This window comes from Plecotus auritus, assembly GCF_963455305.1.
Source record: "Plecotus auritus genome assembly, chromosome: 7".
In the NCBI taxonomy this organism is placed as follows: domain Eukaryota; kingdom Metazoa; phylum Chordata; class Mammalia; order Chiroptera; family Vespertilionidae; genus Plecotus; species Plecotus auritus.
In genome coordinates this window covers 65,917,091-65,934,757 of record NC_137774.1, presented here as the reverse complement: position 1 = coordinate 65,934,757, position 17,667 = coordinate 65,917,091, and the positions used below count along the sequence as shown (strand labels likewise).

At 50.2% G+C, this 17,667-nt stretch overlaps 1 protein-coding gene across 1 annotated transcript in view; it reads left to right on the top strand.

The window, feature by feature from the left end:
• Positions 1–15,474, top strand: part of ITGAM (integrin subunit alpha M) — a 53,826-nt gene extending 38,352 nt beyond the window's left edge. The window contains exons 13-30 of the mRNA XM_080678522.1: positions 1,001–1,141; positions 1,233–1,442; positions 3,935–4,065; positions 4,144–4,307; positions 5,972–6,126; positions 6,234–6,365; positions 6,518–6,591; positions 6,813–6,954; positions 7,053–7,172; positions 10,186–10,265; positions 11,084–11,167; positions 11,504–11,579; positions 12,320–12,427; positions 12,617–12,700; positions 12,832–12,948; positions 13,041–13,142; positions 13,384–13,494; positions 14,146–15,474. Of these exons, the coding sequence (XP_080534648.1) occupies positions 1,001–1,141; positions 1,233–1,442; positions 3,935–4,065; positions 4,144–4,307; positions 5,972–6,126; positions 6,234–6,365; positions 6,518–6,591; positions 6,813–6,954; positions 7,053–7,172; positions 10,186–10,265; positions 11,084–11,167; positions 11,504–11,579; positions 12,320–12,427; positions 12,617–12,700; positions 12,832–12,948; positions 13,041–13,142; positions 13,384–13,494; positions 14,146–14,217 (2,103 nt within the window). The 3' untranslated portion in view covers positions 14,218–15,474. The remainder of the gene's footprint in view (positions 1–1,000; positions 1,142–1,232; positions 1,443–3,934; positions 4,066–4,143; positions 4,308–5,971; positions 6,127–6,233; positions 6,366–6,517; positions 6,592–6,812; positions 6,955–7,052; positions 7,173–10,185; positions 10,266–11,083; positions 11,168–11,503; positions 11,580–12,319; positions 12,428–12,616; positions 12,701–12,831; positions 12,949–13,040; positions 13,143–13,383; positions 13,495–14,145) is intronic.
• Positions 15,475–17,667: the final 2,193 nt, after the last annotated feature.

Genomic DNA, 17,667 nt, shown 5'->3' with positions numbered 1-17,667 from the left:
GAGTATTTGGCGGTGATGAAACTAATCTATATCTTGACCATGGTGGTGGTTAGATGACTGTGTGTTTTGTCAAAACCCATAAAACTACACTAAGAAGGCTGAATTTTATTGTAAGTAAATTATACCCCAATAAACCTGACCTAAAACAAACAAACAAAAAGTCCTACTGATGAAGCTGAACTGCCTTTGTTGGCTGTCAGCATGGCCTGTCTCAATGCCGAGGAGCAGAAGTCAGTCTTGACGTCTCCTGCAGTGTTCCTTCCTAGCACCTGCCTCAGTTCGAAATGCCTGTAGACATGTTCCTGTTTACCTGTTACTATTCCCTCTGTTCCACCACGCTGCCCCGGGAGCCCTGGAGGGCTCTGTGTCTCCAAACCCTTGTTTATCGAATGAGTAGGTGAATGACTAAATGGATGAATCCTGTGGGAGAATTCTACACATTGAGATTGAACATATCTTTGTGGGTTTTTAAGAAAATTCTTTTAAAAGGTAGACATTATTTCTCAATATCACACAAAAATATTCCTGTAGTAATAGTTATTTTTAATCCACGTTAGTTGATTCCTTATTAGCCAGACTACCAACTTTGACACTCCCCCCCTCGCTCCCGACTAAAAACTTCCAATGTATTGAGAAGATCTGTCTGCTCTTCCAGGCTTTTCTGTCTGTATTTTCCAGTTCAACTTCTTTTTTGTTATCTTAATTATCTCCTTATAACACTATTTGGGGTAAGATGCTCACCACTGCCCATCACTCTTCTCCTCTCTCTGTCAGCACATTCAAATGAGAATTTGCCATCAACTATACACTGAGTGGCCAGATTATTATGCGTTCAGAGATCATCATAATCTGGCCACTCAGTGCAGAGAGCAGAGAGGCGCACATCCACTCCTAAGCCGTCTCCAGCCCAGCAGGCATAGTTTCTCTTCACAGGGAGAAAATTGCTTTAGGTGTGACCCCCACTCTGCTTTAGGTGTGACCCTGGCCTCATCTCTTTCAGATTGGCTCCTACTTCGGGGCCTCCCTCTGCTCCGTGGACGTGAACAGAGATGGTAGCTCCGACCTGGTCCTCATCGGGGCTCCGCATTACTACGAGCCGACCCGGGGGGGGCAGGTGTCTGTGTGTCCCTTGCCCCGGGGGGTGAGTAGCTGAGGAGACCTGGCTGGGTGGGGCCTGGGTGTGGGGTGGAGGGGTTGCCCAGGTTGGGACTGGCGCTGTTTCTGCTCTGCAGAGGGCCAGGTGGCAGTGCCAGGCCATTCTCCGTGGGGAACAGGGCCACCCCTGGGGCCGCTTTGGGGCAGCCCTGACTGTGCTGGGGGACGTGAATGGGGACAAGCTGACAGACGTGGCCATCGGGGCTCCGGGAGAGCAGGAGAACCGGGGTGCTGTGTACCTATTCCATGGAACCTCCGGGCTAGACATCAGCCCCTCCCACAGCCAGGTGAGGCCCCCTCACTGTCTCCATTGTGGCAGTAGACTCTGCAGATCTGTCCCTTTCTCGTTCAATGTTCCCACAGCTGCCAGATTAGTTCTCCCATTACTCCTTTCAGAACCTTTAAAAACAGTAACACACTGCACAGAAACCTCAGACTCCTCAGTTCTAGATTAGTTCTTACACAGCCCCAGGAGGCCACGGGGCACAACGCACGCCCTGTGCGGGTGAGGGTAAGGCTTCGAGCATGGATGGCAGGTTGGACGTGCGGCACTGTCTTCCTCTTGGCAGGCAGGGGGCAGTCCTGGTCTTAGGCGGTAAGCCGCCTGCTCCGAAGACCTTCCCATTGGCCGCCTCCCAGAACCGCACGATTCAGGGGCTGTCGCTTGTGCAGTCACTCAGGGCCCCTCTCTCAGGAAATTCAGAAAAAAATTCAAATTTACAAGCAAAGTTGAAAGCCTTGTACAGTGAACACTCATATATTTACCTACATTCTACAATGAACATTTTACTAGACTTACTTGACCGCATAGCCATTCTCTCTCTAGTCCCTTTTATTTTTCAATGCATTTCAAAGTAAGTTGCAACATCAGTTCACTTCACCAGTAAACATTTCAGCATGCATATCATTAACTAGAATTCAACATTTGCTTACTGTTAATTTTTAAGATCAAATTTACGAACAGGAAATGTTGCTACTTTAGCCAGTCAATGACTATTGACGAATGCATGTGCCTGCTGTAACCCACCCTCCTAAGATGCAGAGCATCATCATCCCCCCGGAGAGTTCCCTCCTGCCCCTTCCGGTCAGTTTCTGACCCCACCCACTCTGTTGCCGAGGAAACCACAGTTCTGACTACTGTGGACCACAGATCCGCTCCACCCACTAGACCTACATAGGCCCCAGTGTCTGCTCAGGCTCTTTACTGCCTGAGGCTAAGCGCCACTCCTTAGCCTGTGTGTCAGGGACCCTCTCTCCACGGTGTGTGAGCAGCAGGATTATGCCTCTTTTCATTGGCGCCTGTTGCTTCTCTGTGTCAATGGAGTTTGCAGGCTCTGGTTTGACTTTATTTTTATTACAAAAGCTTTGCATGCTTGCACAAATTTATAAATTGAAGGTAAGCAGTGAAATCCCTGCTTCCCTCCCCTTACCTGCACCCTAACTCACCCCACAGAGAAAATCAAGGGAAAGGGGAGGGTACTTTGTGAGTCTGCACACAGGCCCGCCTACCCCACAGACTTTGGAGTGAAAAACAAATGCAAAAAGGACCACACTAGCCTAGTGTGGTATTGTTTGCATTTTTACTTGCTTTTCCCTATGACTGGGGCAGGGATGCTCGGTGTTCGGACAAGCCAATAGGCTGTGGATTTCCCAATCACCACAGGACACACAATTTCTAAACAAAACTTCATCCCAACAGAATATAATACATTTTCCTCAAAAAAATTTTTGAGGTATAATGTACACCCTGTAAACACGCAGACCTTAAGTGATGAATTTTTATATGATGGGGAATCCGAGTAAGCAGCACTTACATTAAGATATACAAATTTCCAGCACCCTATGCTTCCTTTCAGTTGACAAAATCACTTAAAAATTGTGGTAAAATATACATGACATAAAGCTCACCATTTTAACCGTTTTAAAGTGTGTAGATGAAATTTCTTTTTATTTGGCTGTTACTCTTTCAGTGTTATTCTTGCAGATGGACTAGAGAGTCAAATCTCTTTTTTAAAAAATATGTTTTTATTGATTTCAGAGAGGAAGGGAGAGGGAGAGAGAGATAGAAACATCAATGATGAGAGAGAATCACTGATCGGCTGCCTCCCGCACATCCGGGCTTGTGCCCTCACAGGGAATCAAACTGTGACCTCCTGGTTCATCGGTTGACACTCAACCACTGTGACCACTGTGCCAGTCGGCCAGGCTCAAAATCGATTTTAGAGACTGATTATGGAAATAGCAATGTCCACACCTACACTCGATTTCCTCTTTATTTCCTGGATTTCCAGGAAGCCACTGTTACTGATTCTCCATACTTCCCAACAACATGGTTTTGCTGCTTCTTGATTGTCGTTTTAACATGGACTTCCCGCTGTGGGAGGTGAGGTCTGAGCACTTTCAGACCCCCTTGGCCACGCCTTCCCATGCCTTCCACCCCTCCCCCCACTCCTGATATTTACACGATGATGATTTTGGTTAGATCAGTATTCAGGGTTTGCACTATCCGGACCATGTAAATGAGATTCAGCTGAGTCAAATAGTATGCTATACCACTTCTTTCCTGTAAAACTATTTGTTTCCTAAAAACCCCAGCTGACTAATGGAAACTTTGGGTGCCATCTCAAGACTGTGGTCTAAAGCTGAATGGCTGCCCTAATTCCTTGAGAAATTATGGGAGATGAGACTTGAATGGTGACTTGGGTCACCTGGGGCAACTGACTTACACACTTCCCGTTCTTTCCTGCTTCCTTTCTCCCCTCCTCTTTTCTGTTCTCAGCGGATTGCAGGCTCCCAGCTCTCCCCCACGCTCCAGTATTTTGGTCAGTCACTGAGTGGGGGCCAGGACCTCACTATGGATGGTTTGATGGACCTGGCTGTAGGGGCGCAGGGGCAGGCGCTGCTGCTCAGGTGAGACCCTCTTTCAGAGCATACCTGGTTGTCTTCCCTTTAAGGAGCAGCTTAAGGACACCTCTGGTGTCTTTACAGGTCCCAGCCTGTGCTGAGAGTTGAGGTGACCATGACCTTCACGCCCAGGGAATTGGCGAGGAGTGTGTTTGAGTGTCGGGAAAATATGGTGAGAGGCCTAACTGCTGGGGAGGTCAGAGTCTGCCTCCGTGTGCAGAAGAGCACAGGGGACCGGCTGAGACAAGGTGAGGCTGCGGGGGAAGTCTCAGCAGGTTAAGTGGCTGGGAGCATTGACAGGTGGCTCAGCCTTCTTGGCAGTTCAGAGCAAAGTGCTCACTGGCTCCAACAGCCTTCTCCAAGCTCGGCTGGAGCAAGTGGGTGATTCCCCTGCTGGGTGGGGAGGCCCAGCAAACCCTGTGGAAGAAGCGAGCCTGTGACAGTCTCTTACTCTCTGTTCTCCAGATAACCGGGCCCCCCCACCTGTGAATTAACTGGGATCTTTTTTATTTTTTAATGGGGAACTCTTTTAAAGGGGAGTTTGTGTTGATGAAGCTAAACACAAATTCACAAAGCACTCAGACATGCATTTCATCGTAAGGAACTTGATTTCTTTTTTCTACTTTTAAAGAGCGACATTGTGCTGGGGTGAGGGATAGTAGTGGTGGTACTAGAGAGAAATAGGGGAGTTCATAGAATTACGTTTCTAGCAGGAATCTTACTGGGCTGAGGAGACAGCAGGCAGAGTTTGGGGCAGTCAGCATGGCTAGAAATTGAAAGCAAAGTCTTGGAGATTAGAGGATTGCAGAGAAAGTACCCCCAAATCTACATAGAAGTGCCTTTTAAGTCATTTGCAGGTCAGTACTCCAAGGAACTCAGCTGATGACAGCAACTGGAGAGCTAAAGAGCTGAGCAGAAATTCAGCAGCTTTGTGCTGCTGGGGAAATGGAGATTTAGGAGGGGCCTTTGTAAACAAATTGTTCATTCTATTGGGACAATGTCCATTGAGTCGAGCAATCAGGAGAAACAATAGACAATAGAAATAGACCCACAGGTGATTCATAAATTAGAGTCATCAGACAGAAATTCAAAATGATGGAGAACCTCAGAAAAGACTTGAAATTCATAAAATAGAGTCAAATGGAAACTCTAGCCCTGAAAAACATGCTAACTGAAATTAAGAATTCAATAAATAGATTCAATAGAAGATTAGAAGCAGAACAGAGAATTACTGTAGTGAACTGGAAGGTAAAGCAATTAAAAATATACAGATTAACAGAAAGAGAAAAAAGGATGAAACTATAGAAAGAAACCATTAGAGATGTATGGGACATGGTGAAAGATCTAATAAACATTGATTGGAATTCCAATAGGAAGAGAGAGAGAGAGAGAGAGAGAGAGAGAGAGAGAGAATGAACAAGAAAGAAGTAACAGTTAAAAAAATAGTGATGAAGTATTTTCTAAAACTGGTGAAAGATATCAAGATTCTCTATCAAAGTAGGATAAATAGAAAGGAAATCACACCATGGTACATTACACTGGTGTACACAACACTATACATTGTACTAGATCAAGGCACAAACTGCTGAAGACCAAAGACAGAAGAAAAGTTAAAAGCAGCCAGAAAAAAACATGTAGTTTTCTAGTATGTAACAGAACAGCTACCATGTATTGAGCACCTACTATGTGGTAAGCACTGTGCTATGTGCTTTGCAGACACTATTTCATTTCATTTTCACCACCGTGAAGGTACAATTATTGTCCTCAATTTAAAAATAAGGAATTGAGACTCAAAGAGGTCAGATAAACTGCCCAAAGTCACACAGCTGGGGAGCAGGGAAGCTGGGCTGCACACCTGCCTGTCTGACTCCCAAGCCAGGCTGCTCACCACTGTGATGCCCTGCCCCTTCAGGAGAGATCCAGAGCACTGTCATCTATGACCTGGCTCTAGACTCCACTCGCCCACGTCCCCGGGCCATTTTTGATGAGACGAAGAACAGCACACGCAGACAGACACGGGTCTTGGGGCTGAGTCAGACGTGTGAGACACTGAAGATACAGTTACCGGTGAGCAGGAAGTAGCCACAGGGCCCTCTAAGCACCGGGGACGGGGGTTGGGGGAGGGGGGCTTGGGAAGCTGAGAAGGCAGACCCCCAACCACCACTATCTCTCAGGAATGTGTAGAGGACTCAGTGACCCCCATTGTCCTGCGCCTCAACTTCTCTCTGGAGGGGCAGCCCTTGTCCTCCTATGGGAACCTGCGGCCAGTGCTGGCTGTTGATGCTCAGACACTCTTCACAGCCTCGGTGAGTCCTGGAGGTGGGTCCTGCAGGGCATGGGAGGGACCAGATGCCAAGATGGTTGAAACTCATTTTATTTCATTTCAATATTTTATTTTATTGTTTCATTTCACAATGAAATCGTTTCATTTCGTTTCATTGACCCTATTTCTTTGCAGTTTCCCTTTGAGAAGAATTGTGGCAATGACAGTGTCTGTCAGGATGACCTCAGCATCAGCTTCAGTTTCACGAAGTGAGTTTCTCTTCCTCGCTGCTGCCTCTAAGCCTATGCCGAGACCTGGTGCTCGGCTTCCCCTGCCCCAGGAGCCGGGGACAGCAGCTGTTTTGGAGGTGTCTGCGTGGCTGCCCATCCACTGTCTTCTCTCTCCAAGTGTCCACGCCTCTTTTCCCCCAGAGCCGACTTCCCACAGGGAAGCCTTCAGCATCTCATGGCTTGGCTTGTTCCCCCCACAGCCTGCACACTCTGGTGGTGGGTGGTCCCCGGAACTTCAACGTGACGGTGACTGTGAGGAACCAGGGCGAGGACTCCTACAGCACTCGGGTCGCCTTCTTTTACCCGCCTGGCTTGTCCTATCGGATGGTGTCAGGGGTCCAGGTAGCCAAATACTTCTCAGGCTCCACCTGGCCTTGCTTTCTGGGTCCCCAGGCCCGTGGCTGACGTCACCACCTCTGTCTGCCTCCCTTGCCTTCCAGTCCCAGCACTCATGGCGATCCTGGCGTGTGAGCTGTGAGTCTGACCCCTCCACCCAAACCAGGACCTTGCACAGCGGCAGCTGCAGCATAAACCACCCCATCTTCCCAGGCAACTCAGAGGTCAGGCTGCGGACCCCCCTCACCTTTTCTCCTTTTTCTTCTTCTGAATTCCCTTTTTCTCCTCCTCCTCCTACCCCACTCCCCTCACCTTCTCCCCTCCTCCTTCCTCTTATTCGTATAGCTTCCTTTTTTGAGAAACAGCTTTACTGAGATATAATTCAAATACCACACCACCCACCCATTTATTTATTTATTTATTTATTTATTTATTTAAATAAATCTTTATTCAGATTATTACAATTGTTTCTCCTTTTTCCCCCCATAGCTCCCCTCCACCTGGTTCCCACCCCACCTTCTGCCCTTACCTCCCCCCCCACTGTCCTCATCCATGGGTATATGATTTTTGTCCAGTCTCTTCCTGAACCCCCCCATACCCCTTTCCCCCTGAGAATTATCAGTCCACTCCCTTTCTATGCCCCTGATTCTATTATATTCACCAGATTATTCTGTTCCTCAGGTTTTTAATTCACTTGATTTTTAGGTTCACTTGTTGATAGATATGTATTTGTTGTTCATAATTTTTATCTTTACTTTTTTCTTCTTTCTCTTCTTTAAGAATACCTTTCAGCATTTCATATAATACTGGTTTGGTGGTGATGAACTCCTTTAGCTTTTTCTTATCTGTGAAACTCTTTATCTTCCCTTCAATTCTGAATGATAGCTTTGCTGGGTAGAGTAATCTTGGTTGTAGGTTCTTGCTATTCATCACTTTGAAAATTTCTTGCCACTCCCGTCTGGCCTGCATAGTTTCTGTTGAGAAATCAGCTGACAGTCGTATGGGTGCTCCCTTGTAGGTAACTAACTGTTTTTCTCTTGCTGCTTTTAATATTCTCTCTTTGTCTTTTGCTCTTGGCATTTTAATTATGATGTGTCTTGGTGTGGTCCTCTTTGGATTCCTTTTGTTTGGGGTTCTGTGCGCTTCCTGGACTTGTAAGTCTATTTCTTTCACCAGGTGGGGGAAGTTTTCGGTCATTATTTCTTCAAATAGGTTTTCAGTATCTTGCTCTCTCTCTTCTTCTGGCACCCCCATAATTCTGATGTTGGTACGCTTGAAGTTGTCCCAGAGTCTTCTTACACTATCTTCAAGTTTTTGGATTTCTTTTCTTTTTGCTTTTTCGGTTGAGTGTTTTTTGCTTCTTTGTATTTCAATTCTTTGACTTGATTCTTGTGTTCCTTTAGTCTGTTGTTGGGTCTTTGTATAATATTTTTTATTTCAGTCAGTATATGTTTAATTTCTAGTTGGTCCTTTTTCATATCTGCGAGGGTCTCATTATATTTATCGGCCTTTTCTAGGATATTCTTGAAAAGCCTTATAACCGTGGTTTTGAATTCTATATCCAGTCGTTTGTTTTCCTCCATTTCTTTTGTTTGTGATCTGTTTCTTTGGCGCCGCATTTTCACTGCTTCCCTGAGTTGGTAGGGTAGATTTGTGTGCTAGGTTTCCTATATGGCCCAGTGGGTCGGCCTCCCCAGTTAACCTGAGGTGGACACTCTTGGTACACCCCTTTGTGGACTGTGTGTACAGCCTTGTTGTAGTTAAGTCTTGATTGTTGTTGGTATCACTGGGAGGAAATGACCTCCAGGCCAGTTGGCTGTAAGGATCAGCTGTGTCTACGCTGGGAGAAGTTCGGTGTTGGAGACAGCCTTATAGGATTAGACTTGCCAAATTGCAATAGCCTCTGTGCTCAGCTTGGATGGGGTGGCGTCTCAGGGCGGAGCAGACAGTCTTGGCTTCCAGTCAGCCTTGCCCTTGCGCGCACGCGCACCTGCAGACCTTTGCCTTCCCCGGCTCCCGAGTCTCCGCCCGAGAGTCCAGATTCCCCCCACAAGAGCGTGGGTCCCCAGGGGCTCGCCTGGAACTGGGGTTCAGTGCAGTCAGGAGCTTCTGACTCCCTTCCACTAGGGAAAGCCTGTGGCAACCTCCGCAGCCTTTGTGCGCACTGGCATGCACGCGCCTGCAGACCTTTGCCTTCCCCGGCTCCTGAGTCTCCGCCCGAGAATCCAGATTCCCCCCGTAAGAGCGCGGGTCCCCAGGGGCTCGCCTGGAACTGGGGTTCAGTGCAGTCAGGAGCTTCGGACTCCCTTCTGCTAGGGAAAGCCTGTGGCAACCTCCACAGCCTTTGTGCACACTGGTGCGGGCGCCTCCGGAACCCTGCCTGCCGGGGCTCCTCCAGGGTCTCCCCCGGGTCTCCGAGTGCCTTTCTCTCTACCTGACAGTCCAGACTCCCCCTGTATGAGCCTGGGTCCACGGGGTTTCGCCCAGGACTGGGGTTCAGTGCAGTCAGAACTGGGGTTCAGTGCGGTTGGGGGCTTCCTTCCCCCTTCCTCCAGAGAAAGTCAGCCAGGCTCTCAGCCGCCCTTCCTCTCTGCGCGCACAAAGACCCTTTGCCGTACCTCCAATTCTCTGTGAGCTTTTCTCTTTCCTTCTAGTTGTAGAATTTTCACTCAGCCAGCTTCCATGTGGTTCTGGATGGTGTCCGTTCTGTCTTTTAGTTGTAGTTTTGAAATTGTTGTGCGAGGCAGCAGTTTAGGTGCTTACCTATGCCGCCATCTTGGTTTCTCGGTACATTGTTATTCCCACCCACCCATTTAAAGCATTCCAATTCGATGGCTCCTAGGTTGTTCACAGACTTGTGTGTCCATCACCACGATCCATTTTAGAATATTTTCTTACCCCAAGAAATGACTGTGCTCCCCTTAGCCATCAGCCCCCGTTCTCCTATTTTTCCCAGCCCCAGGCAACCACTAGCCCCCTGTCCGCCTCCAGATTCTCCCATCATGGACATGTCATACCAGTGCATCCTACAGCGTGTGGTCCTCTGTGACCAGCTCCTTTCACGCAGCAGCAGGTTTTCAAGGATCATCCCCGTTGCAGAACTTCATTCCTTTTGCCTGCTGAGTGCTATTTCGTTAGATGGATGCACCACACTTGACTTATTCATGCTTCAATTAAGGAACATCTGGTTGTTTCTTCCCTCCTTTTCTTGTTAGTCTCTCCTTTCTCCAACTCCAGGTCACCTTTAACATCACATTGGACGTGGACTCTGATGCTTCCCTTGGAGACAGACTGCTTTTCAAGGCCAATGTGACCAGGTACAGGCATCCTCTGTGTTAGGTCACGCCCTCTGCCCAGGGTGAACCACTGCCCGCCCCCCCCAACTGGTTCTTGCTTCAGCTCATTCATTCAACAAACACTGAATGAACACCCACCTGTGCCAGGCATTGGGCCCAGTGCTAGTGGGACAGGGATGGACGAGACACTGTGGCTGCTCTCACAGAGGTTATCACTTAGTGGCAAAGGTAGACAGGAGCGCAGGCGATTACCATACACTGAAATGGGCTGTCCTGTGTTCTCGGGAGCTTGATGTTCAGAGAGGAATCCCGGAGAAGATGTGCTGAGGCTGTCAGTGGGCCAAATAAAGGCATAAATTGAGGGGAGTGTGAAGACAGAATGAAGGAAGAGCGTGCAGAGGAAGAGCCGGAGACTGGAAAGATGGGACCGTGTGGGAGCGTGGCCCAGGCACATGACACAGGGTTTAAGGAGTGGCTGAGATGTTGGCATAAACTGAGATAGTGTCATAAACTGGCTGATCGGTGCTGTCAGGACATCTGCAGCGTGACCTGGGCATGACAGGGTCACATTTGCATGGTAGAAAGACCACCCCCAGGAGGGCTGGGGCTTGGGGACGGGGGTGGACGGGGGGGTGAGGGGAGAGCAGTTTCGAATTCAGGGACCAGTGAGAAGAAGGCAGCACAGACATCCAGGAAGTGGGGGTGGGCCTGGGCGAGGGGGAGGCAGGGGTGGAGAACAGTGGTGGCTGGGATGCAGAAAGAACTAACTGGGTGGTTGGTTTGAGGTGGAGGGACAGGGGGAGGGAGAGGGAGAAGGAAAGCTCTCTGTCTCCCTTCAGTGAGAACAACTCACCGAGAACCAACCAAACGGAGTTCCAGCTGGCACTGCCTGTGAAGTACGCGGTCTACATGGTGGTCGCCAGGTGCTGCGCCCAGAACTCCCCTCCCGCTGCATATGGGCTGGACGGGCCATTGAGCACCTGTGTGTGTCAGTCTGCACACGTGTGCCTGTGTGCTCTGAGGATAAATGTGCATGTGTGCATGATCGTGTGTATGTGCATGCGTGTGCGCGTGCATGTGCATGCACATGTGTGTGAGGTCCAGCCACACACATCACCCCCTGCACTCCATCTTGCTCACACCCTCTCAGGCCTGCATTAACCATGTGCCTATTTACCCCTTACACACGTAGTCTTAGACTCCCCTTCCAGTACATTCCTGATGTTCTCTCACCTGCTCCTTCTTCTTTCTACCATCAGCCGTGAGGACTCCATCAAATATCTCAGCTTCCCAGCTTCAAAGAAGACCAGCCATGTTATAAACCATCAGTATCAGGTGGGGAGCCGAGAGGGCGGGCCCGGGTGCAGAATACTGATGGGAAGCGTGCATCGGGGGCCTGCTGTGCGCCAGGCTCTGTCCAAGCTCGCTCTCACTCTACACACACAGGCGTGCACACACGTATGTGCATACAGTCATCCCTCGGTATCCGCGGGATGTTAGTTCCAGGATCCCCCCTTTACCCAAATCCGTGATGCTCACGTTCCTTGGATAAATGGTGCCGTATTTGCACATAACCCACGCACACCCTGGATTGCTGAGAATCCCGAGTGCAGTGTAGATGCGATGTAAACAGTTGCTGTTCTGTATTGCTTAGGGAATAATGACAAGAAAAAGAAGTCAGCACAGGTTAGGCAACCGCCGTAGGCCTAACTACATAGCACACATCAGCAACAACATAACATTTTCTTCTGAATATTTTTGACGCCCAACCCTTGGGTGCAGAAGGGCGGCTGTACACACACGTACATAGTCACTCCTTTTACCTTCATAATGACTGCGGTGGAGGCACCGCCTGGCTTACAGATAAAGAACCGGGCTCAGCGAGGTTAACAACAGCCCCTGTCCACCACAGTAAGTGGATGAGCGCCGCTTAGCACCAGCCCCGCTGGCCGTAAGCGGGTGCCTCCCAGAAAGAGCAGGTGGCAGGCGCTTGGTCCTCGGGTGTCCTGGGCAGGTGGGGGCAGAGTGCAGCACAGCGAGGTCAGCGCCCTCATACCCGCCCCCGCCGCTTGCAGTTCAACAACCTGGGGCAGAGGAGCCCCCGCATCAGTGTGGTGCTCTGGATCCCCATCCGGTTGAACCAGGTGCCGGTGTGGGGCGACCCCGACGCCGTCTTCTCCCCGGTAAGCCCAGCGGGGCCTGAGGAGTGGGCCCCTCCCTCTACAGCCCTGGTGTTTCCTAAAATCTCTGTTTCCTCTGCTGGGTTTTGGAGCCATTTCTAACCGTCTCTTGGACCTAGGACATCTCCCCCTCCTTTGGGGTGCACCCAGGAGGCCACACGTCTCCCTTCACAGTGCCCCCTCTTTCCTCAGAACCTGAACAGGACATGCCGCAGGGAGGAGAGGGTGCCCCCTCGCTCCAGCTTCCTGGCTGAGCTGAGCAAGGCTCCGGTGCTGGTAAGAACAGGGGTAACCCTGGCTTCAGGCCATGCGCAGACTCAGCACTGCGCCCTGCTGGGTGCCGGGGGCGGCGCGTGGAGCGTGCTCTGCACCCAGCTTCCCTAGTCCCCCTCCTTCGCCCTCCCCAGAACTGCTCCATCGCAGTGTGCCTGCGAGTCCAGTGTGACATCGCTGCATCCTTCGGCAGCCAGGAGGAGTTCAGCGTCACCCTCACAGGCAGCCTCTCGTTTGACTGGTACATCAAGGTATGCGGGGCCTGAGGCCCAGCGGGTCTGGACATGATGCTGCCTAGGCTGCCTGCCGAGGCCCGGGCCCAGCTCTGCCTCTCTCTCCCCAGACTCCGCACAACCACCTTCAGGTTGTGAGCACAGCGGAGATCCTGTTGGACGACCCGAGGTTTGTCCAGCTCCCAGGACAGGAGGCGTTAGTGAGGGCCCAGGTATCTCTGTCTGGGGCACAGAGAGGCTCCTGGAAGGGGGAGGGGAGGCTGGATTGTGGGGCTGTCTGGGTAAAGAGAGGGAGACTGAGAGAGGTGGGGAGGAGGGGGAGTGAGGGCTGGGGTTGGGGGCACGGGGAGGGGTTAGTTATTAGGTCCAGGGTGCAAGGTCTGCCTGGGGAACCCCCAGAAACCAGAGCCTATCTCCCCTGGTGCTTCCCTCTCTTCCCCTTCCCTGCCCCAGACAGAGACCAAGGTGGAGCCATCTGAGGTGCACGACCCGGTCCCGCTCATCGTGGGCAGCTCCGTGGGGGGGCTGGTGCTCCTCGGCCTCATCACAGCCGCATTGTACAAGGTACCCCTGGGCGCCCTCTGCCTGTCCCTCCAGCCCGCTCGCTGCTTCCTTTCGGGTTTGACTGCTGCAGTGCAGCCCGCTGTGTGACCTTTGGCAAGTCCCAGGGCCTCAGCTTCTTCAGCTGTAAAATGGGAACATAAATCCCCATTTGGTGAAGGTAATTGTGTTAATTCGTGCAGAGCACCTAGAATGCCTGGTACAGAGTGACCACTATATCTGGAGCAGTTCTCCTCCTTCTTCTATTTTATTTTCTTTCTTTCCTGGCCCCAGTATTTTTTTAAAATATATTTTTATTGATTTCAGTGAGGAAGGGAGAGGGAAAGAGAGATAGAAACACCAATGATGAGAGAGAATCATTGATCGGCTGCCTCCTGCACGCCCCCTACTGGGGATCAAGCCTGCAACCCAGGCACGTGCTTTTGACTGGAATAGAACCTGGGACCCTTCAGTCCATAGGCCAATACTCTAGCCACTGAGCCATACCAGCTAAGGCCCCAATATTGATGCCATCTTCCTCCCTGCCCCACTTTTCCCAGGTCCCTTCTATACTCTGACACATTATTCATTGCTCCTCTTGGTCCCTCTGTCTCCACTCGGGGTCTGCATGGCCCTGGCCTTGGCGGCCTTGACTCCCCTGATCCTGCCCCACAGCTCGGCTTCTTCAAGCGGCAGTACAAGGACATGATGAGTGAAGCCGCTCCTGAAGCCGCCCCACCCCAGTAGCTGCTCCTGCCCGCTGCGTGGTGTCTCCTGCGGCAAGCAGGACTCTGGTTAGACCAACGCACAGGCTGCTAGACAGACACGTCCGTCCGTCCACCCGGAGACTGGTGGTGATGTCTCACTCAGAAAAGACCTGCTTAGGTTTCCATTTCCATCCGTGTGTGTGTGTGTGTGTGTGTGCACGCGCGTGAGTGTGTGGGTTGTGTGTCTCAGATGTCTCGTGCATGGGGGCCAGAAGCTTTGGCAAACCCTCTCAGTCACTGGGAATGCTTGGGCTCGCTCGCGAGTGGGTGAAGGCGCCATTCAGCCTTCCTCCAGGACAGAGGTGATGGCAGTTCCTGTGGGAGGACTCAAAGGGAAGGCAACAGATGCTGTCCCTGCTGAAGGAAGAGAGGCCTCCCTTCGTGGGCGAGCACGCACACCTGCAGAAGCTGGACAGCCAAGACCCAGGCTGCATGGAGAAGCCACATTAAGGCCCAGACCTGGTTGGCCAACAGGAGCCTGCCCAAACCCACTCCACACCAGAGCTAAAAACGTCCAATAGGCAATGACACACCTCCCTTTATCATTTATTGATTGTTTTAACGTTACTTTTAGTTTTTGAATTGATAAACATGTTCATAGTATAAGTCAGTGGTCGGCAAACTGAGGCTCTTTGGCCCCTTGAGTGTGGCTCTTCCACAAAATACCACATGTGGCCATGCACGTACAGTGCAATTGAAGGAGTACCCTAATTAAGTTAATAACAATGTACCTACCTATATAGTTTAAGTTTAAAAAATTTGGCTCTCAAAAGAAATTTCAATCGTTGTACTGTTGATATTTGGCTCTGTTGACTAATGAGTTTGCCGACCACTGGTATAAGTCAAAAGTCTTCCTTCCAGCCTGATCGCCCCAGCCATTTAAGTCACTTCTGAAGGGCAGTCAAGTCCATGTGTTTTCAGGTCTCCTTCCCAAAGACTCTAGGCATATGCAAACACACACACACACACACACACACACACACACACACACACACACACTTTTCACACAAATGATAGCACAGGTTATTTATCCTCTTCTGCATCAGGCCTTTTTCATTAATATAGCTCAGCCATTGTTTCATATAAGACATAAGGTACTTTTTCAGTCTTTTATACAGCTCAACAGTAGTTCATTGTGTCATGAATCATAATGCACTTAATCAGTCTCCTTCTGATATATTAGTTCCAATCTCTTGTGATTAAAACAATGGTGAATTAATAAATTGAATATATGTCATTTTTGCATATGTGTAAAGATAATTTAAAGGATATATTCCCAGAGGTTTGCATTCTCCCAAAAGCAAACCCAAAATAAGAATTTAAGTGAAGGAATTTTATTTCAGAGCGGTATCAGAAAATACCAATAGAGAATAGAAGGCCTATAACTGAGGACTTGCAAAAGAAGGCACATTGAGATTGGTAGGAAGGGCAGAGACACAGAAAGCACTGGCCCTGCTTCCATGAGTGGCAGCCGAGATCCCAGAGTGATAGCTCAGCTGCAGAGGTTCCCCGTGAGGGGCACAGGGTCTCACCCTCAGACAGGCTCCCCAGCCCAGAACAGTAGAGCCAGGTGCCCTCTCAGGCACAGGGGTTCATTCATAACATCTGGCTGTGAACATCAGCAGGGATTCTGTCTGCCAGGGAGAGATGGGAGTCTGCTAGAGACACAGGTGCCCTTTTAAAGGGCCAATGCACAAAATCTCATTTGCAGCCCCCCCCCCCCCACCTTCCATGGGCTCTAGCAATGGGAGGGCATAGCAGACTGGAATCATGTGAGGAGAGATGAGTTTGTGGCTCTGGGAGAGACAGCTAAAGGGACAGCTGCTGGGAACTCTGTGCTGAGTCCCTCTACTGCACCGCAGATACCATCTTTCTTGGGTGGAGCACTCCCCTCCATATGGCATCAGCCTGGGGAAAAGCAATTGCCCCACCCACTGGACTCCCTCTCACAGAGCTCTCCCTGCAGAGCTTGCACACTGTTGAGTAGTCAACTGCCTGGGCTGGGGTGTGGCTGTCTGGGTAGACTCAGGGGGTATCAGTGCCTGAGTGGTGTGACTTTGGGTCAGGGGCCATTCTCCCCCCACTTACCCATGAGCCTGACTGGTGCCTTCCCTTCATGGGAGACCATTTTGCCCCTCCCTCCAGGCTCCAGGTGGCCCCACCCTCTCAACATCTGGTGGCCCCACTCTGCCAAGGTCTGGGCAGAATCTCGGACAGACTGAGTTGTGTGGCTCTAGGACAGGGGTCATTTTTCCCTCCCAAGCCCAACCAGTGCAGGACCCTGACTCACTGAGAACCTACCTTATGCAACTTGAATACCTTCACGTGGCCAAATCTTGGTCTGTTTGGGCCTGATAAACTCTGCTGGCCTCACTCTGACAACTTCCTGAGACCCCGCCACACAACAAAGGTCTGCAGACGCTTGGCGAGGGGCAGCTAGACTTGGTATACCCTGGGACTTTTTCTGAGTGGCCTCAGACCCAGCAGGAGTACAGCGTTTGAACCTGTATCAATCTGATGAAGACCACTCACCTCTACCTGGTGACTCACTGAGAACCTATCTCATGCAACTGGAATATTGCCAGAGGCTCTTTTAGTGACTGAGCCTAAGAGGCAACCAGCAGGCAGAGGTGGATCTCAGGGAGACTTGGGACTTTTGCTGAGCTGCCCCAGAGCCTGTGCCGATAAAACCCGGCCTTGGTGCATAGTTTGGTCCTTCCCTTGCACATTTAGCTTCAGCAGAGGCAGCCAGCAAACTGTGGATTACTTTGTTGCTCCAAACAGGTTGCCCAGAGTCAGTCACAGGCAGCACTTGACATGGGCCTACACCAGAGTCCCTTCCAAAGGCCCCAGAAACAACACACCCAAGTGGCCAGCTTCAGAAAATATCATGGTAGGATCCAGTTAGCTGCACAAGCAGCACATCCAAGGGGACATCTTGGCTGGCATCAGACCTTGCTGAGGCAAATTCCTCTTCATGTGGTCAGCACCTGCACAGCAGCTCACATGTAAGCCAGCCTGAGGGTAGATCCCCCACACAAATGGGCCAATAGCAATCAAGACTCACCACAAAACCCACACAAGAGACATTCCTGGAGCACCCAGATCAGGTAATCAAAGAGACAGTGCCACTAGGTCTCACAGGACATCTACTACATAAGGACACTCTACCAAGACTGGGAGTCATAGCAGATATAGATAGAATAGATAGAAACAAACACAAAGAGGCAGACAAAATGAGGAGATAAAGAAACATGCCCCAAATGAAAGAACATGAGAAATCTCCAGAAAAAGAGCTAAATGAAATGGAGGCAAGCAATTTACCAGATATAGAGTTAAAAATGTTTATAAGGATTCTCAAGGAACTCAGTGAGAACTTCAATAAAGAGATAGCAAGCCCATTCAGTGTGGCTAAGTGGTTGAGAATTGA